This window comes from Impatiens glandulifera, chromosome 1, assembly GCF_907164915.1.
Source record: "Impatiens glandulifera chromosome 1, dImpGla2.1, whole genome shotgun sequence".
NCBI lineage: Eukaryota > Viridiplantae > Streptophyta > Magnoliopsida > Ericales > Balsaminaceae > Impatiens > Impatiens glandulifera.
The window spans coordinates 137,566,042-137,592,360 of record NC_061862.1 but is presented as its reverse complement, the minus strand read 5'-3'; the positions used below and the strand labels follow the sequence as shown (position 1 = coordinate 137,592,360).

The following is a 26,319-nucleotide window of genomic DNA, read 5'->3' as shown; positions in this document are numbered from 1 at the left end:
TTTTTATAAAAATCTAGAAGAAAAAAAAATAATAATTAGTGATGATTTTGAGAGATGCTGATTATTTTTAGTAAAAATACTTAAAGGGTATTGATATATATAAATAAAATAAAAAATAATAATTTAAAATATATGGTATTTTAGTATTTTGATTAATGATTTGAATAATCTGATAGATAAAAGGGGAGTGAATTGATGTTTGATTTTGTAACCCAAACAAGGCCTTATAGAAATAATTTCTTAAAACATATTATACTAATTCAAACAATAAAAAGAACTCAAATAAAATATTTTTTTTATTAAATAATTTTGTTTCCAAATCTCCCAATAAAAATCCTAAATAACTAAGGCCTTCTTCTCTTTGGGTTTTTTAAAAAACTCATCCAAAATTAATTTTTCAATCAATCACTTCTCAATAATCACATCACTCATTTCATTAATCAAAATACTAAAATATCATATATTTCAAATTATTATTTTTTATTTTATTCATATATATCAATACCCTTTAAGTCTTTTTACCAAAAATAATAATCATCTCTTCAAAATCATCTCTTCAAAATCATCATCAATCATTATTTTTTTCCTTCTCTAGGTATTTTCCCTCTCTAGGTTTTTTCAAAAACTCCAATCCGAACCAGGCCTAAATATCAAACAAGCTCATAACAAAATTTCAAATAATTTGACAATTGAAAATATGTTATTGAGTGTTTCATTCTTACTTTTTTTTTTTTTTATGTTATCCAAATTTTTAAATAACTTAGGAAATATATTTCTCATTCAATAGGTTTATGTGGACAACCATTTGTTCTCTTACTCTTTAAAAAATTTTTTGATTTTTTTATATCACTACAAAAACAATAAACGGTCAAATTGCAATATATGGGTGCAACGACTTTTTTTAATACATGTTTTAATAACTGCAATCTACATTGTAATAAAAAAAAAAAATATTGTAAATCTTTCAACTATATTTTCAGCAAAAATGTATTTTTATGAAAAATATAATTTGGAAAATATATCACTAAAAATAGAAAAATAAAAACCCTAGTTGTAGTTAGGTATCTAAACTCTATCTGTTGATAGGTGTGAGAAATCGTTTGTACACAATTCCGTCAATAAACCCTATATGTCAATAGGTTGGGACATCATTTGTATATGATAGGTATTTAAGCCTTGTTTATCAACAAGCACATCGATTATATGTATATAAATCATGTTCAAATCCTATCTTCGGATAGGTAATCCCAAAGTTACGTTCCAAATCCTATCTCACGATAGGTACCCAATGAAGTTACTATTCTATGATACTATTACCGATTCTGTTCAAAATCATATCTCACGATAAGTACTCCAATGATGTTCTATTCCTAGTTCCCGATATGAAAGCCTATTTGTTGATAGCACCACGATCATTTATACATGATCATTCTCAACTTCACCTGTGAGTGATATTCGTGGAAAGTTTGTTGAATTCCATGATAAAAATTGATGATATCATATATACATGATCACACGATAGTAAAATCCATAGGAAAGTATGTTAACTTCCTCATCAAGATTAATCTATAGGAATTGATGTTTCAATGTCTATGATTACCCTTACCCCATGTATTTTACGGATGCTTTGTCAAATGCTGTAAAATAAGGTTACACAAGAATCATCCTTGTTGTAATTAAGACACCAAGGAAAGGGTTTCCTAAAGCAACGCTAGGAAGTACCTCGATAACTGCTACATATAGCATCAACAGGTCGCTCCAATAGCGACATGTTACATGTTCCATCTTCCTAACCCCCTCATTATAAATTGGACTAGATGACTAATGTTAGATGTCAGACTCGAATCAGCGTTTTCAAAAACCGTTTTTTGTATTCAAACTCGATTCGAGAGGGTACTCTATAAGCACTAAAAATCTACATCCCAATTTATTATATTAAAATAATTATTTTGAATTATTTTTAAATAAATAAAATCAAAATAATTAAACTCATGTCCAAAAACCTATTTAAAACAATTAATTTAAAAAAATTAATTTTGATTAATTAATGTGTTAATTAATCAAATTAATTAGGATTAATTAATGTGTTAATTAATCAAATTAATTAGGGTTAAGGCCAAAATAAAAAATAAAATTATTTGGGATAAATGTTGTACCCATAATGTCTTAAAATAATTTTAGAAAAATTAAAGGATAAAAATAAATAATTTATAGTGAATTTTGTATTCAATTCACCTAAAAGAATTATTTATTTAAATCTTAAAAATATAACTAAAAATAAAATAAATTGGTAAAATATTTATTTTAATATTTTTTGCATTTGAAAAGATCAAAATTAAAGCCAAAATGGTAAAAGAAAAAAAATCAATTTCAAACAAACCCTTAAAGTTTTAAAATAAAAATAAATATGTAATCGGGTGTAGCCGAAAATAGAAGAGTTTAGTGCAGCAGGAACCGCGTACATCAGATGGACGCTCGAATCCCATCCAACGCGCCAAAGCGCTCCGCGTAGCCCGTTGTAGAAGAAGGAAGAACGCGTCGAGGAGCACCGAATCAATTAACGGGACGTCAACCCCGTTAGCCGAAAATGCCAGCACTTGACGGAATGCCAACGGAATGCCAGACGTGCATCAAAACGACGTTGTTTTGGCACTGTTCTTCATCTTCATCGCGGTCGCCGAGTAGATAAGCATGAAGAACACAAATCGATCTTGTATTTTTGGAACTCAGTCATTTGTTGATGGTTTTGACCCGTTCAAAATCCAAAATGATCACGTTGAAATCATGATCATTCTCCTTATGCCCGTAGGCCTCGTCACGACTTATTCTAGAGACTGCTAGCCAAGAACAGTCAAAAGCCATTAATGACTTTTGGCTGATTTAGGCCACTAGGCTTCGTGAACCGACTTAGGAGTAGTATAAATACTCTCATCAAGTGATTCTGAAGCTAACCAACCAACATAGAAGCCTTAAATCAAGAAAAATCAAAATCCTCCATTAAAGCTTTTAAGTTTCGTATTTTTCGAAATTTTCATTTAAGGCATTCAAGTTTGGATATGTGCATCCAAAAAAATTCTCAAAGGATAAAGGAGTGTTCTCCCATTTTTGGTATGAGTCAAATCAACCTCTAATTCATATTTATAGTTTGAATTTGAAATTTTTATATTTCAAATTGCATAAGCTTGTATGCTTGATTTTTATGATGTTTAATGACTAAAAATTCTTCCCTATATGATTTATAAACTATCTAGATATGATAGAATCAATAATTCAATCTAATAAACAAAAACACAATTTTAATTTAAAAAAAAACTAGTTTGTTGTTCTTGGGTTAATTCAATCAAATCACAGCCCACAAAACTTCCCAACATAATTTTAATGATGTTGGGCAACCATTATGATCACGTTTGATCAATCCCGATCACGTTTGATCAAAATCAAAATTTTTAAAATAAAATGAAAATTTATATTTCTTGAATTGGTCAAAATGAACAGTTAGTCCAAAAGATATCTCTTTCATTTACCTCATATCGACATTCTTGTCGATCATGCCTCTAACAATCAGTTGTTGTCTTTCATGGATGAATTTTCATGATATAATCTGATCCTAATAGCCGAAGAAGACAAAGAGAATACCACATTTATCACATAGGTGGGCGCGTTTTGTTTCAGAGCCATGCCCTTCGGTCTCAAAAATGTCGGGGCTACTTTCCAAAGAGAAGTCACTATGATCTTGCATGACATAATCCACAATAAAATGGAAGTCTACATTGACGACATGATTGTGAGTCTAAAGATTACCAGGGTCACCTTCCCAACTTAGATAAATTCTTGCAGAGAATTAGAAAATATTGACTTCGGTTAAATCTGAAGACATGTTCATTTGGAGTCACCACTAGTAAGATGTTAGGTTTCCTTATTACCCAGCGAGGAATACAAATCGATTCATCCAAAATCGAGGTCATTACAGCTATGCATGCGCCTCGAAATGAATGAGAAGTTCGAGGAATTCTCGACAAAATTCAGTTCATTAGTCGGTTCTTTAGCAAATAGACTTTCACTTGTGATCCTCTTTTCAAGCTACTAAAAAAGATCAGAAATTTCAATGGGATGAAACTTGTCAACAAGAATTTAAAAAATCAAATACTATTTAAAGTCACCACCGGTCCTTATGTCACCAAGGCCCGGTATTCCCTTAATTCTCTATCTCATAGTGACAGATTCGACTATGGGTAGCCTGTTGGCTCAAAAAACAAGAATAAACTCGAAATCGATGTTTACTATCTAAGTAAGAGAATGAATGGATGCAAATTAAACTATTCGACACCCAAAAAAGTATGTTGGGCACTTGCATGAATCACTAAAATATTAAGACATTATATGCATCCCGCCCTATCAAGTTGATATCCAGGTTGGATTCAATCCATTATTTGTTTTAGCGAACGCTACTGTCGCTCAGACTCTCTAAATTAATGATGATGATCTTTGAATATGATATTACATATACGGTTCAGAACTCAGTTAAAAGAATTTGATTGATGAGAAATAGAAAATATGTTTTGAATATTTATTCTAAATAATCAAAAAGGGAGAAATTGATAAGTAAAAATAGTTAATTAAGTAGTAGTATTAATTAACTATTTAAAATATGCTAATCAACTTAAGAAAATCGGCCAACGATTACAAAATTACAAACTTTTGAATATTTATTCTAAATAATCAAAAAGGGAGAAATTGTTAAGTAAAAATATGTAATTAATTAATTAACTATTAAATAAGAATTTAACTGAGTTAGTCTTGTGCAAATTAAAACCGGAAGGAAAGTTAATCGGTATTTTCTTAAGTTGGCTCGGTTCTATACTTTAGTATTTAAGTAGAATTGGTATTATCCACAGAGTTAGTCCCTAGCGTGGAATGGACTAATCGACCTCTAGTTTTGTATAACTACGTCACATCAAAAGGGGAGAACTACGTGAAACCTGATTCTTTCAAAGGATTAAAAAATATATATCAAGGACAAAAGAAAGATACGTAGGCCGTCTATATATAGGTCCGGTCTCAATAAAAAAATAAATAAATAAAGGAATAGCTATTCCTAATTATGTCTAACATAAAGTCTAAAGATAGTAAGAACCTTGGTTCTTTCCACCAACCGGTAACAAGGATTTTAGGAAATAAGTAGGGAAAAAACTAATAACTGCTTTGTTAATCCTGTAGTGATTAATCTCCCAAATATGACTCCGAGTTTCCAGAAACTCTAATCGATGGATATTAACCCTTTATAGAAGACTTTTGAAAAAAAGACCTAGAATAAACCCCAAAAGCCAAGTTAAAGCCGCAATATGAGAAAATATGTCTCATTCACCTTTGTATAAGAGAATAGAGATAGTTAAACTCAAGGCTTAAAAAAACAATATATAAACTTCCTATGTAGGTTGAGGTGAAATCACTGTTGATTCTTACTCGGGCGGTTGTCCCGATGACTATCGCAAGAGAAAAATATATTGATTATCCCTAATATACCCAGGAACCAAAAATATATGCATATATAACACTCCAGTCTAGGTTGAGGTTTTAAAATGACTGTATATGCTCACTCAGGCGGTTGTCTCGATGACTATCGCAAGAGAAAAATGTATTAATTCCTCCAGATATACCCTGGAAGCGGAAAAATGAAAGAAAATAAAGAAAATTCCCGAAGCCAGAAAGTTAAAGCTCTCTCTATGACTATATTAGGAATAATCAAACTTTCAAAGGATTGCGACCCACAGTAAAAGAAACCAAAAATATAAGTGAACGAGACCCACATATCTCGGTCACCTTCCTTGCGAGTTAAGAGTTTGGATAATCGTCTGCACAAGATTGAATTTATCATCTATATCTTATCATAAAAGAAAAAATGAACTCGGACTCTTCAAAGTGAGATAATCTCTCTTAAATTGTAGAAATGCTCGTATCTTTGTCCTAAACACATTTCGAATCTAAGTTTCCATGATTCGTAGATATGATCAAGGTTTCTTCTGTTTTCAAACCTTATTTGGAACAGAATTGAGAACAGTTCATTCCTTAGAAATGACAACAAGACTAGTCGATGTTTCACCCAGTTGTGAAGGTCACTTCATAAGACCAAAAGGAGAAAGATTATGCTGAAATCCTCCTTAAAGTGATAAAAATCCCCTAAGAGTCACAATTTTAATCTAGTTGCGAAGGACATTCCATCACATTAAGGCCAAAGCTCCCTTCAAAACAACACGGTCGATGTTTTACCTAGCTGTGAAGGACACTTTGTCAAAGCTAAAATAGATAAACTATCAATCAAAATGACTCCTCTCATAAACCACCTCCAACTGAACTATGATTTGTCAATCAACTGTGAAGGTCATTTTGTACAAGACCTCTCTAAAATCATATTTATTAATAGGAACAGTAGATCATTGTTAGGATTCTTAAAAAGCCTATTCTGATAGGTGTCTTTGTAGGTTATTATTATAACATATTCTGTAAGGATCTAGGTCGCGGCTTGAGGACCGGGGTTGGGCCGGTTAGCGCGTCTCACTCAAAGGATGGTGATTAATCCGGTTAGAGATTAATACCGGGGTTTCAATACTACACAAACTGTCACAAACCCTTGAACTATGTTCAAGCGCGAAAGAGGTTTGTTTCAGGTTGAAGCAGCACACTCAAGAGATAAGCAGAACCAGTTTTCGGATAAGATAGGTTTGGAAATTGGTGGGTCGGTGTGGAGCTTAGTGATTCGATTTAAGCACTGTAGAGTCGGTCAAAGCGGTGTAAGTAGGTTAGTACAAATCGGTAAGAATGTAGAACTGGCAGAAAGTAAATAACAAGACAGGATTTTATGGATGTTCGGAGATAAAACTCTTACGTCACCCCTTCCTCTCGAAACCGCGAGAAGGATATTCACTAAGGAATACAAACACAATCCGATCGAGACTTATTTCCTACTCGATAACACCCGTACAATTTACACCGAAATTGTAAATATTACACTTCAACTTAGCATTTATGCTTTCTAGAGATAGAACACACTCTTTTCACTTGTAGATTAATTGTTCACTGTGTACCACTTAAAATCTCTTTTTTTGTGTCCCCCATTTACTCCTCTTCAGCTACTCCTTTTATAGGTGAAATATGTCAACGGTCATATTTCACTTCCTTGAATTTGATTGGCTGAGCAGAGATTCAGTGATTCAGACCTGGCGGTCAACCTTTCAGACCTGACGGTCTGATCTTCCAGTGTGCAAGACAAACCTGCTAGGTTTGTCTTTTACTCAATATGGTGACTGTCTGTTAGACAGTTGTCTGTACTTGGAAGATTGCCTTTCTAATTTATCCTGGAGTGGAAAGATCTTGTAGGACGATCTTCTGCAATCTGCAGACTGTCCTCAGACTTGTATGAATATGGCAATAGTAAAGTCTGTCCCTTTGATGTTATCTTCTGCAGATACCCAAAGTATCTGTTTGCACCGATTTGTAAGTTGTACTTAGTTTGATATTCTTGACTTCTTTCTCTAAGTAGCTTCTTCATCGGTTTTCCGGTTTGATGCATTTCGGTTTAGGATGTCTACCGGTTGTTTAGGTTAACCGGATGACTTCAGTTTTTTCATAGCTTCAGGTTAACCGAATGACTTCAGGTTTTTCATAGCTTCAGGTTAACTGGATGACTTCAGGTTTTTCATAGCTTCAGGTTAACCGGATGACTTCAGGTTTTTCATAGTTTCAAGTTAACCGGATGACTTCATATTTTTCATAGCTTCAGGTTAACCGGATGACTTCAGGTTTTTCATAGCTTCAGGTTAACCGGATGACTTCAGGTTTTTCATAGCTTCAAGTTAACCGAATGACTTCAGGTTTTTCATAGCTTCAAGTTAACCGGATGACTTCAGGTTTTTCATAGCTTCAAGTTAACTAGATGACTTCAGGTTTTTCATAGCTTTAGGTTAACCGGATGACTTCAGGTTTTTCATAACTGCAGGTTAACCGGATGACTTCTGGTTTTTCATAGCTTCAGGTTAACCAGATGACTTCAGGTTAACCAGATGACTTCAGGTTTTTTATAGCTTCAGGTTAACCGGATGACTTCAGGTTTTTCCTAGCTTTAGGTTAACCGGATGACTTCAGATTTTTCATAGCTTCAAGTTAACCGGTTTGATATTCAACCTGATAACTTCAGGATTGTTCATCTGCTTCTTTTGGCCGGCTGGATTTCTTGACAGGTTGGAGTCTTGACCGATGGGAGTTCTTGACCGGTTAGATTTCTTGACCGTTCTTTCGGTTTACAACTCAATCGGTCCTGAACTTGAACCTGTCCCAATTTCTGCTCATAGGTTGAGCCTGTCCGGATTTTGAACTTCTTGACCGAACCGGTTGACCGAGCCGGTATACATTGTCGAGCCAATCTTGCCTATAGGTAAATTTCGGATTTTGCTCAGCTTCCCTGAAATAGCAAAACTTTAAATATTATTTTTTGTCAGTGAGATTTGATCCCTGGTCACCTGTGTGACAGGCATGGGTGTTTACCACTACGCTACAGCACCTTCTTGTTATATTTAAACCAATTAATATACTTGATATGACTTAACGGTTTATTTTCTCACAATTTCTCCCTTTTTGATTATTTAGAATAAATATTCAAAACTTGTAATCGTTGGCCGGTTTAAAATTAACTTACTTAATTTTTCTAACATATTTCATTGGAGTGATTGTTTTCACTATTCCTTAGAGGGTGGGCCCTATCTCTGGATAGGTATCCATGCATATCATTATTATGACCAATTCCCTTCAAAATGATGTTATCACATATCTTCTCAATATGTTATTATTATAACCTATCCTCTCAGAATGATTATCATCAGCCTTGTAGAGTGATTATTATCACCTTCCCCAAGCAGGTTTTATTCCATGACAAATATCCATGAGAGTCATTATTATCATAACCAATCTTCAGCAGTGAATTCTATATTTTGATGGACATGACGTGATTATTATCAATATCCTCGGAGAATTTTATCTCTATTCCCGTAAAATTCTATCACCATTCCCAATAAGAATATTCCCTATGAGAGTCTACTTCATAATGGATAGTCTTTAGCATAAGACCCATCCCCTTAGAGAGTTATTTTTACTCCCCAGACAAGCCCTAACAGATATACATTATCACTCATGGTTATGATAGGATTATTATAATAATTCATCACCAGTCGGAGTCCTGCTTACTCCTAAGCAAGCATAAGACTATTGTGATAGTCTATCCCCAAACGAGATTCAACTAGTGAATCTCATGTGGTTATCCCCACCTATGTGTCATTGTTATGATTCATCCCCATTATCTTTTGTCATCCATGTTTTATCCTTCTACCTTATTATAAGCCATGGTACAAATTTCAAGATGTTCATCACTCGAACCCACATTTTCCAAAAACAAAGTTTGTTTTACTCAAACTCGGTTCGAGAGAGGCATTTTGTAAACATTAAAATTTGAAATACTCTATTTTATAAATAATATTATTATTTATAATAATAATAATAATAAAATAATATTTTTAATTTAAAGAATAACCCAAAAAGAGATTAAAGATCAAATCAGAGTTAATTATTTTGATAATTAAACCCAAATCAGAAATATTAAATAAATATCACAAATAATTTAGTTTAAAATATTGTATTTATTTTACCCAAATTAAACCTAGGAAGGGTTGAAATTATTTAATTATGATTTTAAACATAAATTATGTTAATTTACAGCTTAAAATAATTAAATAAATACCCCAAAATACCCAAAAATAAAAATTATGAACATAATTTTTATTATGTTTCAATAAATAATTTTGAGCAATTTTTGGTGAAGAAAAATACAAGAAAGAGGTTAAAATTCGATTTCAAATAACTTTTTTATAAAAAATAAAACTAACAATTAGGTGTAGTCAAAAATGGAAAATTAAATTGCAGCAGGATCCTAGGCCATTCGGATAAGCACTGAAGTTTTATCCAGCACCTAGGAATCAGTCACACATGCCCGCTGTAACGGTGCACATGGGCACCCGTTCCACGCGGAAACAACTAACGGTATATCACGCCCGTTAGCCCAATCGCTCAGACGCAGAAGAAAAGCCACGAAACGCTAACGACGCGTTTTTGACGGATCAAAATAGCGTCGTTTTGATCGTCGACTTCACGAACTCTTGCAGGCCGCGACGATCTCCGACGTTTCTTCAAGAAGGGATAACTCTGTCATTTCTCCACTTTATCCCTTCGTTTTTCTTTCCACTTGCTCGCCTTATCCTCGCCATCAATAACCCTATAGCTAGGATCGAAACCTTGCCCTTGAACTAGACTACCACAAATGAGATATGTTTTAGGGATAAGAACTCCGAAAATCAAATTGGAGTTGAATTCGTCCTCCTTAAACGACCTAAAGCTACTATAAATAGTCCTTATGTGTTTCTCTATCAATCTATCAAACAATTCACAGATATTACAACCCAAATCATAGATTCAAGAATCCGGCCCAGAACAGATTTTTGTAAAATCTCTTCTAGTGATCACAACTTGGATCCAGGCTTTGGAAAAGCTTCCAACAACTCATAGGAGTGTTCTCCAACTGTTGGTAAGCTTCCATATTTATTGAATTTCAATTTGTAATTGAAATTTAGTTTTTACCAAGTTTGATCAGTTTGATATGTTCTAGGGTTTAATTCTACGATTTCTTTGTTTAGAATCAATCCCTAGATGTTATATGAACTTTCTATTGAAAAAGATTCGATCAAATCAAAACTCAAAAAACGAAATTTTGAATTGAAATTTTGGATTTTTTAAAATTCATGTTCTAGAATTTTAATCTTGTTTTATTTTATTCAAATAGTTGCTAAACATGTTTTTAAACATGTTACGATGATTTCTAGATCACTATAACATCATTCCGATCATGTTTGATCAAACTGTATTTTTGAAAATTCTTGATTTGGATTTCATCTTAAAAAATTGTTACAGAGTTGTTATGATATTCTTATTTTGGTTGTGTTCAACTATGTTAATCATTTCAAAGCTAATAAAACAAAAATCAGACCTTGAAATGCCCTAATTCGAAAGATCCCAAATTTTGACCTAAAAATGATTTTTAAAAATTGATCTTTGTAAAGATCGATTGATTGTGATTAGGGTTAGGGCTTATGTTCTTTATAATCATATGAATCATCTACAACTCATAGATCACGATTCCATGATCTATATCAAAAGTTATAACTTTTGTAATTTTTAACCAAATAAAAAACACTCGGTCCCCGACGATTGAGTCTTATAGGATCGGGACCGAGAAACACGACCGAAAATCTTTGGTCTGGACCGAGACGAAGGACTGGTGTTCTTGAGTTAGGACCAAGATCGATGACCAATGTTCTTGAGTTAGGACCGATACCCAAGGCTAGTGTTCTTGAGAAAGGACTATGGAGTTCGACCGAGGTTTCTAACCTCGGACCGAGAAGTCTGACCTGGGACTGAGACTCCTAGGTCCACGACCGAAAAATCTAGATCTGGGATCGAGCCTCCCAAACATAGGACCGAAGAACTTGAGTTTAGGACCAAGCCTCTTGAACCCTAGGACTGAGCCCTTCGGTCCCTTGATTCGAGCAGTCTGAGTTCGAGACTGAGCCTCTCGAACCCAGGACCGAGCCTTTCGGTCCCTTGACCCATGCTCTCGAGCCTTGGTCCAAACATCCTCGGTCTAGACTGAGCCCTTCCGAGTCCAGATCACTAAAACTGAACCCAAACCCTATGACACTGGTCCTTAAGCCCATTTGGTTCCACTTTTCAAAATCCAAAATTATTTTTGTAATTTTGGAACCCCAATCCATTTTCAATAATCTCGAAAGGTCAAAAAATGATATTTAAATATTTTTAGAATACTTCCTAAACAAATATTTTGGTTAAGGCCCTATTTGAGATTTATTTTTAAATTCTAACACTTTTTTGATATTTTTACGGGTTTTACTCAGTATTATATCAACGCAAAGCCTTTATAAATAATTTTGTACAATTATTTGCGCAATCTAAACTTATCATTGTTTAGGACCCCTGAACTACTAATAAAAAAATAAATCTTATAATAGCCAGAATTTGTTTATTTTAAATTTAAGACCGTCCTTTGACGGGCGCAAAGGACATAGCACGGAAACTCTTTTCCGAGCGTAACCAAGAATACGAACCCTTAAAATACGTTTATACACATATATTTTAATGATTTTCTTAAAATCATACGATGACTTTAATTTTCAAATAAATAATCTTTTAAATTAGTTATGTTTGATTAATTTAAACCGTGTTTTGGTTAAATTGTTATTTGGACCCCAAATTATTAAAATTTGAACAAAAATAAATATTTTATATAATTAATTTCCTAAGCTCCCAAGTATTAGTTTTAAAATCTTTTAAAATAATATTTTCTTTTAAAAGACGCTTGACACGCAAACCAATGTTGAAACACATCGAGTCTCGAGCCTCCTCGCGATATTTTCCGTATTGTCATGCATCGTCCAAACATGTGTTAAGCTGCGGGGAGCAATTCCTGGGGGTTACACTTATCATTCATCTTATTTTTGTACACTTATTTTACTCCAATTGGCCGAGCTTTTTCAAGGTCATTCAACTCCCAAGTTTTGCTGCGTTCAATTGCTTCAATTTTTTCTTCCATAGATGATCTACATCTCGTCTTGGGTAAAAAATTGTTTATAATTTATTAAAATTTGTTTTTAAAGTTTAATGACAATTAACTTCTAAATAAATGAGAAAGAAATATGAGAGAAAAAATATTAAATAAAAAATATTTTGATAAATAAAAGGTGTGATGAGATAGATTAAGGACTTGTTTGATCTTTGTTTATCGGAATAAAACCAAAATTTTATTTTAAAAATCAACAATCAAATCAACTATCTAATAAATCATTTATCAAATTAAATACTAAAATTACTCTCAACTTAAATATTTTATTTTATATTAATAAAAGTTAATATTAATATATATATATATAATATTTATTTTATTATAATTTAATATTTATTTTAATATAAATTAAATTATAAAATAATTTCATTTTAAAAAATTATATTAATACATTAAATAAAAGTTAAAACACAGTTATAACATACCATATTATTTAATATATCATTTGAATTTTAAATAATTTAAATAAATAAATAATTATACTAGAAAATAAAATTAAATATATTTAAATAAAAAATTATTAATTAATTTATAAATAAATCTAATTTAAATTAATATTAATTTTTATATTAATAAAAGTTAATATTAACCTATGCATAATTTTTATTATATTTTAAATTTTATTTTAATATAAATTAAATTATTTCATTTAGAGATAGAATCTATACGGTTATTAATGTAATAAAAATTAAAAAATTAGATTTTTTTCTAATTTTGTCAAACAATTCTTAATTTGAATTTTATCTGATTTTTTTTCCAAATAATCCTTTTTTTGACAAAAGTAGAAAAATATCTATTTTTTTTATTTCTTAAACGAGTTCTATGTGAAAAAAATTATCAGATTGAGTAAAAAAAAAAAAAAATCAATATCAAACCCATTCCTATTATTTTATTATAAATTTAAAAAAAATTAATTACATACAAATTTAAAATACTTAAACCCAATGTAATACATTGTCCCTAACTACAAACATAGTTTTTTTTTGGATAGAGTATATACATATTGTAAAACTTTATTAACATATTTCTATAATCTTAAAAGTTCTTTATTATAATTGTTTATACATGTTTTCACACATTTAAACATTTTACTATTTATGAAAAGTTATTAAATAATATATTTAAATATGAAAAAGGAAAATATTAAAAAAGTTTAAAGATATTTAGGTAATATTAATCTTTATAATAAATTAAATATCAAATCTGGAATAAGACTGTACGGTTATTGACGGCTGGCAATTTCAACTTGCAATCTTGTCAGCGTACGTTAGAGAAATAACTGAAAGATATACTACGTTGCGCTGATCGGAATGTCGCTGATAACCTAGACACAAAATTTCTTCTCTTTCTCTCTCTCTCTCTCTCTCTGAACTGGTCCTTTTGGAACAACCAACTGCCATCGATTGGAGTTACAGGTATTCACTGCTCATAGGTCCTATTTTTCCTTCGTGCATTTGAATTTTAATTCCTTGAGTTTTCTTTTTTTCTCAAACTAGGGTTTTGTTTTGGCAATTGCCTGACCTTATCTGAAATTCTAGTCTTTCACGTCTTTGTTTAATGATCCTGTATAATTCTAGAGATTTGGTTTGAATTGTAGGAGATTCGTTTTATGGTATTGAGTTCTAATTACTATGAAGGGAGTGAAAATACCGGACTGGCTTAAAGGGTTGCCTGTAGCACCGGAATTTCACCCAACGGACACTGAATTCGCAGACCCAATTGCTTATATATCAAAAATTGAGAAAGAAGCTAGTGCCTTTGGTATATGCAAAATCATTCCACCATTCCCAAGACCTTCAAGGAAGTATGTCATTGCTAACTTAAACAAGTCACTTTCAAAGTCTCCGGAATTGGGTCCTGATGTTAATTTGACTAGATTGCAATCTTCTATGAAATCGGATTCTGTAACTAATACAAATGAAGGAGAAAACAGGGCAGTGTTTACTACAAGGCAACAAGAGCTGGGGCAAGATAGTAGAGTTCTTAAGGGAGGAACTATTCAGCCTCAATTTTTGGCTCACAAGCAAGTATGGCAAAGTGGGGAAGTTTATACACTGGACCAATTTGAATCCAAATCAAAAGCTTTTGCTAAGAGCCAAATGGGTACTTCCAAGGAAGTTTCTCCATTGGTTGCAGAGGTGAAGTTCTGGAATGCAACTTTAGAGAAACCTATATACATAGACTATGCTAATGATGTTCCTGGCTCTGGATTTGGAGATCCTGATGGATCATTTAAGTTTTTCCAAAGGAGGAGGAGAAGGAGAAGGAAGATCTTCAAGGACAGTACACATGGAATAGACACCAATAATTACAAAGCAGATACCATTCTTGAGCAGGACACATCAGATCAGATAACGGGTAGCTCACCAATTCTGATACCAGAAGTGCTACCGGAAGCTTCTGGTTGTAAGCTTTCAAACAGTCCCTGGAATTTACAAGTGATTGCAAGGTCTCATGGTTCACTTACTCGTTTCATGCCTGATGACATTCCTGGTGTTACTTCACCCATGGTTTATATTGGCATGCTGTTCAGTTGGTTTGCTTGGCATGTTGAAGATCATGAACTACATAGCTTAAATTTTCTCCACACTGGATCTCCAAAAACATGGTATGCTGTGCCAGCAGATTATGCACTTGCTTTCGAGGAAGTCATTCGCACCAAAGCATATGGAGGGAATATAGACCAATTAAGTATGTAAGCCATTATTTGAGTATTGTTATAGTACTTTATAGTTTATTCCTTTACAAGTATATAAGAAAATTGTATCTCTTTTTTATAAAAATGGAAGCATCTCTGGATTGTTTTAAATATGCTGTTTCTCTTATTTAGCATATTTTATCCCCTTTTTCCAATATGGATCGAGATTCAACTGTTTTTCATAGCTGAATGTGCTTTCAGTGTATCTACTGAGATGCCACCCGAATATATTAAATAAAATATATCATTGGGAAATTCATGTTAGTTGAATTTATCACAGGAGAAGGTTTGAATATTAAATCTGGATTTGAATTTGAGCATATTTTCATTTTTTTTGTATCGCTGCACGGTATTATTTGTGCCTTTGCATGTTAAAACAGTAAGAGTTGACAAATGCTTCAATTGGGAATCATTCATCCACTAGTTTATGTTTCTACTTGAGAGTAGTTCGTTTGTGTATCATACATATTGCTAACATCTTCATTACTTTTGATTGGCGATACAAAATGAACAACAGTGTCACTTGTTATGACTAAAGGAAGCAATTTCTTATCATCTTTTTATAAGTTGTCTTCTCCAAAAAACGGAGTGGAGTGGATTCAATGAGTTAAGTTGATCCACTTAGCTGATTTAAACATGTTTCTGTGAAGCAATCATATATAGACAATTTTATTCTATACTCATATATGAATAAATTAAATTTGATGATCCAGAAAACCAGTGGTTAAATACCATGAGAAAAGTATATTAGGAAACAAGAGCCCTTGGTTTAAGGATTTGAATGAAAGATCCTTGTTCTGCAAAGGGCTTTGATGTTTATTGGTATGTAGTTCAGGTAAGTTATATTGACAGTTTTAGGACATGAAAAATTTCTTATAAATAGAATACAACTCCTTTTGTTTTCTCATTTCTAATTTGTTTGTTTTTGCATGGTCTCTTCCCACATTAATAACTCTGTTTTACTTGGATAATTGTCATCTTAAATCATTATGGCGGAGGGTCTCAACAAGGCCTTCTTTTTAACTTCTTTTACCAAACTGAATTATCTTGAGAAGAGTTGGTTCCATTCTTAAATGGAGGGCATGATGTTTTGTGTGTTCATATTTGGATTGCAAAAGACACATTGTTGATGCTGCTCTTTATGTATGAATTATCATGCTCGTGAAGTTCAATTTAATGTTACGAAGGTTGATTCATTCAATATAGATACATTTTCACGTTATGGTGAAACTTAGGATGCTCTGTTGAACGAACAATCATAACTTCTTATCTTCAATGTTGGTGAACAGTGCCAACATATAGTTGGACCTGCTATATGCAAAGTGGATTAATGGAATTTAAGGAGAGAGAGAGATGGTTCTGGATTTTTTTCGAGACTCAAATAAAATTCGGTTTCATGACCATTTATATATTGGTTTGCATTTTACATAAATGTGTCATTTTTGTAACCCAGGTGCTTTTCTAATTTCCAGCTGCTCTGTTGCACTTGGGCGAAAAGACTACTGTTTTATCTCCTGAAGTTGTTGTTGCATCTGGCATTCCATGTTGCAGGTACAACACTGCCTTCATCTTTTGCACTTCCATCTTTTTCCCTGTTTTTGGATTCGGTTATGGAATATTTGGAAACACTTCATGTTTCTTTCCATTTCTGGATGATCTGGATCCAAATACACCAAAAAAATCTGAATCGGTGTGTGACTAAGTCTTGTTTCCAAATATGGATTTATCTTACACAAAAAGTGTTTCCAAATGGGGATATTACTATCATGTATTAACCTCTATAGCGAGGACTGATTGATGCATCTAATGCTCCTCTTTTGCCACATCTGATGGAATTATTTCATTTTTCAGGCTGGTACAATATCCTGGGGAGTTTGTTGTGACATTTCCAAGGGCTTATCACATTGGCTTCAGCCATGGTAGTAACACTTTTTATTTCATCCTACAACATTAATATAATTGCACTTTTTCATGAGAATGATATGTAGCCTTTCTTTTAAATGAGGTAACACCCAAACCCAACATTAATATATCTGACCATGTATGATTGAAATTTTTCCTTGAAACGCTTAAAACTCAAGGATTAGGATTACATGACCTCTACATCCTTGCTGATAATCTTTAAACAAAAATCTTAATTTTGTTTTCTACGTAAAAATATATATATACAGACGGAAATGTAGAGGAAGAAATCAAAATTGTACTAGCTTAAAATTAAAATCAATTATGAAAAGAAGATTAATACACCAGTTAATGATGAGATCTACTAAGATAATGATTTAGATATCACTTCTGAAATCATTTTGACTATTGATTTGACCATGTTTGGACCATTGGTCTAAGATGATGATCCATTGTGACAAGGTTCTTCACATTGATTTTGCTTCTGATTAATCAGTTGGAAAACTTTTTTTTTCTGTTGCAGTTACTTTTAGTTATTGATCTGCATGGGATGTTGGTTCAATTGTGTCTTTATTCCCTCTACTTGTTGATGAAGGTAGATTTATTCCATGTCTCATTTGTTTTGTTTCCCAAATAGGTTTTAATTGTGGAGAAGCTGCAAATTTTGGAACTCCAAAGTGGCTCAATTTGGCAAAGGAGGCTGCAGTGCGGAGAGCTGCTATGAATTTTCTTCCTATGCTTTCACATCAGCAACTGTTGTACCTTTTGACAATGTCGTTCGTTTCTAGGTGATCATCTGAGCTATTTTTCTTTGGATCATTAGTGGTGTGAATCTTATCAGTCAAGTGCCTCAAATGACTTGAAGGGGGTTTATGGCATGAAAATGGGATAAAACTAGAAAAGATAGAGAGATGATAGAATTAGAGAGTAACAAGTTGAGAGCCAAGATTGAATTATTCATTCTGATGGCCTAACTAGCACTATTTATAACATACAGTAATTTCCTCTATGCATAACAACTTAGTGAGTTAGCAAAACTGAAAAGTTATTGGAGATGGATTATGAAAGAGAATGAAAAAGGGGGCATATTTAAGCTGAAAATACATAGGAAGCAAGCACAAAAATTAAATGCAAGGGAGTCCCAATTGAGGGATATTAGGTTGGTGCCTAGGGGAAGCCAAGCACCACATTAAATTATGAGAGAAACAAAATTCTACAATATCATTGAGTAATTTCTTACATGCATAATGTAACAGATTCAAAGGTGAATAGGCATGATGTAATGGGCCGAGCTTAGCCCATTAGTAGTTAGTTTTTGTTTATTATAGCTTTATTATAAATAGTGTAATAGTTAGGGTCTATGATAGCAGATGTTTAATGTTGAAAGATAAAAGACTTTCTCATCTCTGGCTTACACTATTCAATTCTCATCTACATTCTCTTGTTTTTTTGTATTATTTCTCTGTAAACCCTATATCTGTTACATTGGTATCAGAGCTACGAGCCTCTGATTGTGGAAATCCGAGCATAGAAATTTAGACTGTTGATAATTGCTGATTGTTTGTTCTAGGGATCGTTCTTCATTATTGACTGATTATTATGGATTCAGAGTTTGATTCAATTAAGTTGGCTATTAATGCCTTAACAATGCCGCACAAACTGAGATGGTGGATGCTAGGAACAAGAGATGGTGGATGCAGGACTAAATGACAGTTATGATGTAGATGTTAGGAAATAGGATAAGCGGAATGGATTCTCTTCCAGATTTGCTCCAAATAGATACTGGCCGAAAAATTTGCTCCTAGAAGAGGAAAAGGAAGCATGTCAATCAGCTTCACATTTGAAGGTTGATACAAAAGATGTTGGCAAAAGAGATGGTTAAATACCTGTTTTCGATGAAGTAATGAACAAAGCAAACAAAGTTGTCAACAATGAAGAAGTTCCGGTTGCAGCATTACCGGATACCGGAAGAAGTTCCATATGAGGCGGTTTCACCGTTGTCGAAAGAAGTTCCAGATGAGACGAAGATGAACTTAATGGATCTCATAAAAGGTTCTATACTAAACATTGTACTTTCTCAGCTTTCATTGTCCAAACCGCTAAATCTAAGTTTTGATAAACTGAAATCAAGAATAGTAGAAGGTAGATTTAGTCGAGTACCAAATATTCATTCGATCTCGCTGCACTTGCCCTTTTTGGAAGTAAAGAGTATTATTTCTCAAAGTTTCAGTTTCAACATTACAATATCTAAAAAAAAATGGTTATTCAAGGGATGATAATCAAACTGACGTCGATATGGAAAGAAATGATGTCGATATGGAAAGAAATGACGATAATGAGCAAGGTAGGAAAGTATCATCAATGTATGGCTGGGTTAGAGCCATGCTTTTGGAATATAGGACTTGAACCTATTCGATATTTGGTGAGAAGGGGACGAAGGAAGCACGTGATAGAAGAATTCCCTCCAAACCCCCTTATTCGACTCAAGTGTTACAAAAAGTTATTGAAGAAGTCTATCATATCCGTATGAATGTCTCCATATGATAATAGTTTATGGGCTAAAGCAATCTCATCCAACTACGGTATTAGGGACTTCGAATGGATCCCTTTAGCCAACAGAGTTAACAGCGATTGTAGCATTTGGGGTCACATTGCAAATCTGTGGGGATCCCTCCAACCCCTCCTTCACTTCTCTGTTAGAAACAGCAAAATGATTCTCTTCTGGACTGACCCGTGGCATCCTGGCGGAACCCTTCCGCCATTTCTGTTGTTTTATCCGATTTCTATGAAGCTTCTAACAAGAAGGGGGGCCACAATTTGTTGAGGTTCATCAGTGGACAGATCGTTTGGTCACCCACTTTCAACCACAGGCTCTCCATTGCTGATGCTGCAAAGCTGTCGACGTTTATTTCGCTCCTTATCAATACCACAATCTCTACGGAGTCCAGGGACACTTTCGCCTTCCTAAATTTCAGTCTAGTTACATTTATGACGCCTCTATCCCCAGGGGAATTGATGAGCACTATCCTTGGAAGGAGCTTTAGAAACCAAAGATTCCCACCAAAATTTCTTTGTTTGCATGGGAGGCTATTCACGGAGGTATTCTTACTCTCGACAAGCTTAAAGGAAAAGGTTTTTCCCTGGCTAAAAGATGCAATATCTGTACAGCCGAAGAAACGGCCAATCATATCCTCCATCATTGTCCCATGGCATCTAACATTTGGGTCCTTCTTCAGAATGTTATCAATCACTAATGGGCCATGCCTCCTAATTAGAGACTTTTGGGAGCAATGGATCTCGAGATGCTCGAGAGGGGTTATAAGCAATGAATGGAAGTGCATTCCACTTATTATGTGGTGGATATTATAGAAAGAACGAAATATGAGAAATTTTCAAGGAAAGAGTTTTGGGGCCGGTAGGATTAAATGTTTTCTTTTTCAAACTTTTGCATCAATCAAAAAGAAGGGGAGGTGCACAGGATGGGTCTATCTCGAGCTTATCGGAATCTATCTTTGTTTATTTTTGGTTCTTCTCTTTTCTGCAAATTATTTTGGAACGTTTCTTGCGTTTCACTCTCGACTTCAATAAAAAGTTGACATTTTTAAAAAAAGATGAATATCTCCGTATGGATATCTTCCAAGTTAAGCATCATCACAAGATGAAATTGATATTACTAGAAGACAACATCAAAAAAACTTTCGGTTTAGTCATAAAGCAAATGAGAATAATAGTCTATTTATTAGATCCATTATCTTCATCCAATAGATTGGAAGTTGTATGATGTGCTCAACTTCAAAAGAAAAAAGAATAGGGAGAGTCCAATCCTATGTTGCTAGTTATGCTTGACTGGCCGAAAAGAGTGACAAAGCAACTTTGACCAGCAATGTTAGTTTTTTGTGGCTTTATTTCAATCAATAAAGTTATTAAGTTGCAAGGAATAGAAGAAACAGGGCAAGAAAAAAAGCAAGAATACATGAAGAAACAAAGAAGAAGAGGGGAGTTGCTCACTTGAAATGAAGGAAAATATATTGGACTGCTCAATTTAAAGGGCGGTGCAAGACTCTTTTGTCTCTTAGAAACTAGGTTAATTGGCGGCCCAAGACTCTTTTGTCTCTTAGAAACTAGGTTAAAAGGTTGGTGGAGGTGTCCGATGGACTCTAAGAAAATAGATTAACTATCTTATTGGGCTGCACACTAAAAGATTGAGCTTACATATTGGTACGGGTTGCAAGAGTAGGGATGACATACATAAAAGAAGAAACATAGGGACTACGGAAGTGTGGTGGATCTCTAAATGAGATATTTGCACAACTGGTATTACACTTCATGGTTGACATTTGAGATTTTCAAATGGAACAAATGGAGAGTCAGACTTGGTGGACTACTATGATGCCATTCCACTTCTTCGAGGTCGAAGAAGTCTTGATGGGGGGAGTAATGTAACGGTGCCATTCCACTTCTTTGAGGTCGAAGAAGTCTTGACGAGAGTAATGTAACGGATACAGAGGTGAATATGCCTGATATGGGCCGAGCTTAGCCCATTAGTAGTTGGTTGGCTTATTATTGTTTTATTATAAACAGAGAATAGTTATGGTTTATGATAGTTATTGTTGAAAGACAAAAAACTGTTTCTCATCTATGGCTTAGGCTATTCAATTCTCATACATATTTTCTTGTTTCTTCGTATTATTTATCTGTAAACCCTAGATCTGATACACGTAACAATTAGTAAGTTGGCATAACTGCCGAGTGTAATCTACAACATATCTAAAAGAGAAGGGACTTTTTTCTTAGGAAGCACACTCAACCACTGATGTATACTGCATTGACAGATAAGGAACTTATTTAATAATTTTCTATAACAACTATTCTTCTAGATGATTAATCTGGACTGTCTATGTTGTTGTATCCCATCTTTGGATCTGTTTAACCTTGCCATAATTTCTTTGAAGAGTTGTATGTGTTTAGTTACTGAATACTATTGTGGAATTGTTTTCATGACAGAGTTCCGACATCCTTATTAGTACCATGGGGGCGGAGATCCCGTTTGAAAGATCGTCTAAAAGATGAAAGAGAGCTACTGGTGAAGAGAGCTTTTCTGGATGACATAATGAGTGAAAATAACTTGCTTAATGCCCTTCTTGGGAAGGATTCCTCCCATCATGTTGTATTATGGTGTGCTGATTTGCTGCCATCCCTGAAAAGGGAAACTGTGGAGAACAGTATTAGCGACGGATCAACTCTTCCCTCAGACAATATCCATGCTGATGGTGATTTGCTTACTGAGATGAACTTATGCATGCAAAATCTTGATGAACTGTGTGCATACGATGGTGATCTGTCGGGTGATTTTCAAGTTGATTCTGGTCCATTAGCATGTACAGGCTGTGGCGTTCTTGGGTTTCCATTTATGTGTATGATCCAACCATCGGAGATAACATCAAAGAAACTGTTGGAAGAGCTGGGAATATCAAAACTAGAGAATCGTGATGAATCAGGTATGATCTATATTTGTTTCTCTGAAGTATTTTTTACACCAATGAATGCAACTTTATTATCATGATCGATATTTCTTTCCTTTGAAACATAAAAAAAGAGAAATTAATGGCTGGTTGTTATTGGTGTCACTTATGGTCATAAGTTGTAACTGACATATTTAGGAGTTTTAAGTCGAATTGGCTGTAAAAGTAAAAGAGTGAGCAAGAGAAAAAAGTGAGTAATGATTATAATGATGTTGATTGATATTCAGATTAATGAGAATTTTTTATTGCTCAAAGTGGATGAGGGTAATTTGGAGATTGTGTTGCTGGATAATGAATAAATAGTGAAGAATTTATCCAATAGATCAACTAATTTGGGAATTTTCCCATAAAGTATGTCCTAACCTACCTTTGTACACTTTGACCTTTTCTTCAACATGATATTAACAAGAGCTACATTTACATTATTAACTAACATGTACTAATGTGAAGGTTTATATGGCTTTTGAAAAAATATTTAGGAGTTTATTAGTAAGTTGAATATTTGACACGACAAAAATATGTAACTGCATCCAACCACATTTTCATACCAAACGTATCAACATGCAGAATCTAAATTTTTGTTTCACGATATATCTGCAATTGTATCACTTCCAGCCACTTTTCATATCAAACGTATCTAGATCCAAATCCATAAGTTATTTCTCTGTTTGTCAGACAGATCTAAACCCAGCTACACATGTATTTCCAAATGCGGTTGTTTATACTAAACTCCTTCCTCTTCTAATTATAGTATTACCCTTATACTATTTACTAATATATCCCAACATTCCCACTAATGGTTAAAGGAGGTGCTACAGTTTCAAGCTTTTACATCTCTTATCATTGTTTTCTTTTCCCAGACTTGTTTAAAATTCTAGTCATATGCACAAAACAATGTATTAGAAGTCTATGTTTCTTTACAATGTTGTGCAGACAAAGTGGCAAATCCTCTAAAGGCTGAAAATTCTGCCAAAACTTCTAGAAGTTCATTATTGGTTGATTCAAAGGAGGACAGTGGCATTTCTTCTGGATCAAATTATAAGAAGAAATGGAACACTTGTAGTAGATTTTTCAGACCACGTTTCTTATGCTTGGAGCATGCTGTACAAGTTCAGGAGCTGTTGCATTCGAAAGGTGGAACAAATATCCTAGTCACTTGTCACTCAGGTAAGATTTGAAAAATGCCTGTAATGGGGTATTTCCGTCCTTGTATTTAATCAGATTATTTCCTTTTAACCAATTAAATTTGCTGCATCTCTATCTGCGTAGACTTCCAAAAGATGAAGGCGCATGCTGTGGTCATTGCTGAGGAAACTGGTACGCCATTTGATTATAGTGAGGTTCGGTTTGATAATGCATCCAAGGATGAATTAAACTTAATCGATCTTGCGATGAATGGTGAACAAATGGCTAATGTTGAAGAAGAAGATTGGACATGTAGCCTTGGTATTAATTTGCAATACTATGTGGTCAATAAGAGAAAAGATTCTTCTTCATCTAAGCAAGTAAAAAATGTGTTGAAGTTGGATGCGTTGTTTGGTCAAAGAAACTCCAATTCAATAGATTTCAACCTCAAATGGCCATCTAGAAAGTCCCGATCAAACCGAAGTCACCTAAATCATCCAGTCATGTCTAAAACAAGCAATGACATTCTTCTAGATGTTGGAAATCAGATGGAAACGACCTGTTTGGCCAATGAAGCTTCTGAAAAAAATATTGTTGCAAAATCAGATGATGGTAAGAAACTTATACAGTATTCACGGAGAAGCAAAAATGTGAAGAACCTGATCACAGTGGTGAAACAGAATGATGCAACAATTAGTAACACAGACCAGAACACTGAAAATGTGATAGCTCCAACTGATGAATCTCCTTCAATGGATCCTAGAAGAAAGAAAGAGATAGAAATGCGAATTGACGAGAGATGTGATTTCTTTATCAGGAGTCCATGTGAAGGTCTGAGGCCGAGGGCAAAGAAGGAAACAATTAATAACGACAATGATGATAATGATAATAAACAAACCCCTGCAAAAAGGACAAAGAGGGCTTGTGGTGATAGTAATAACAATAGGTGTGATCTGGAAGGGTGTAGAATGAGTTTCAAGACGAAGGAGGAACTTGTAATGCATAAAGACAATATTTGTGTATACAAAGGTTGCAAAAAGAAATTCAGCTGTCATAAAAACACAGTTAATCATCAGCGGGTGCATGAAAATGATAGGCCACTCAAATGCCCATGGAAGGGTTGCAAAATGACTTTCAAATGGGCTTGGGCTAGGACAGAGCATTTACGAGTTCATACTGGTGAGCGTCCGTATAAGTGTATAGTTGAAGGGTGTGGGCTTACCTTCAGATATATATCGGATTTTAGCAGGCATAGAAGGAAGAATGGACATTATGTTCATTAATTAAAGATGTTTTTACCTTGATTAGGTGCTTGTTCTCATGATGTTTATAGTTCATGTAGAGTATTCATCTAGGGTGGAAAGTTAGCACCAAAACTGTGTATTTGATTTTAGGGTTTCTTTTCTGGTTCATGTTAATTGTTAGGGGTAGACTTACCCTTCTTGTAGTAGGATAAGGAGAAAAGTATTCTTGTTAAGTCTTTGTCTGGTTGGATGGTTAGGACCCGGAACCTCTTTTTCGGTTTTCTTTTTTTCTGAACACCTTTTTTTAGATTTCTTTCCCTTTAAAACTTTTGAAGGGCATTTTTCAGTAAAGGGTAAATTAACATAGTAAACTCCAATTTGGGGACTATTTGATTGCTGAGGTTCTTGCAACTAATTGGGCATTGATCCTTGTAGTTGTGTAAGAATAGTGAAGTATGAAAAAGAAAAGTGGCTTCTTGAAAGCAGCCAATTTGCATTATTGTCTATGACTGTAAGAGCATCTCAGCCAATTTGCACTATTGTCTATGACTGTAAGAGCATCTTCAACGCATGACCTGTGCCCGCATCGGACAGTGTGAAAAGGGCAGGTCATTAGTTTTTTTCATTTTTTGCATTGTAGATAAAAGGAAAAAGAGGTTCAGATTATATAATATAATATATTATACAATATAGGAATATTAGTTATATATTTAATTATAATATTTTTTTCTACTATTTTTAAATAATATTATAATAACATTAAATAAATATATATTCTAAAATTTTACTATAAAATAGGAATATTAATTATATATTCAATTATAATAATATTAATTATATATTAAATTATAATAATATTATAATATATTTTAAATTATAAAAATATTTTATATTTTATTATAATATAAAAATATTAGTTATATATTCTTAAATTTTCCTATAATATAGGAATATTAGTTATATATTCTCAAATTTATTCTTATAATGTTTTTAATATTATAATATATTTTAAATTATAAAAATATTTTATATTTCAATTTATTTAATATTAATTATATATATATATATTTAATTAATAAATATATATTTCAAATA

At 33.4% G+C, this 26,319-nt stretch overlaps 1 protein-coding gene across 1 annotated transcript; it reads left to right on the top strand.

Annotated features, from left to right (window-relative positions):
• The first annotated feature begins 14,038 nt into the window (after nt 1-14,038).
• On the top strand, nt 14,039-25,529 carry LOC124919879 (probable lysine-specific demethylase ELF6). Its single transcript, XM_047460242.1, has 8 exons — nt 14,039-14,148; nt 14,331-15,424; nt 16,904-16,982; nt 17,283-17,350; nt 17,971-18,121; nt 22,338-22,831; nt 23,789-24,022; nt 24,125-25,529. Exons 2-8 carry the CDS (start codon nt 14,365-14,367, stop codon nt 25,261-25,263), a joined length of 3,225 nt encoding a protein of 1,074 aa, XP_047316198.1. The 5' UTR covers nt 14,039-14,148; nt 14,331-14,364; the 3' UTR covers nt 25,264-25,529.
• The last annotated feature ends 790 nt before the right edge of the window (nt 25,530-26,319 follow it).

Coding starts and splice junctions, on each gene's coding strand:
- LOC124919879 (XM_047460242.1), top strand. CDS start 14,365: ATGAAGGGAGTGAAAATACCGGACTGGCTTAAAGGGTTGCCTGTAGCA. Junction 17,351..17,970: donor TCACATTGGCTTCAGCCATG/GTAGTAACACTT, acceptor TTTCCCAAATAG/GTTTTAATTGTGGAGAAGCT. Junction 18,122..22,337: donor ACAATGTCGTTCGTTTCTAG/GTGATCATCTGA, acceptor TTTTCATGACAG/AGTTCCGACATCCTTATTAG.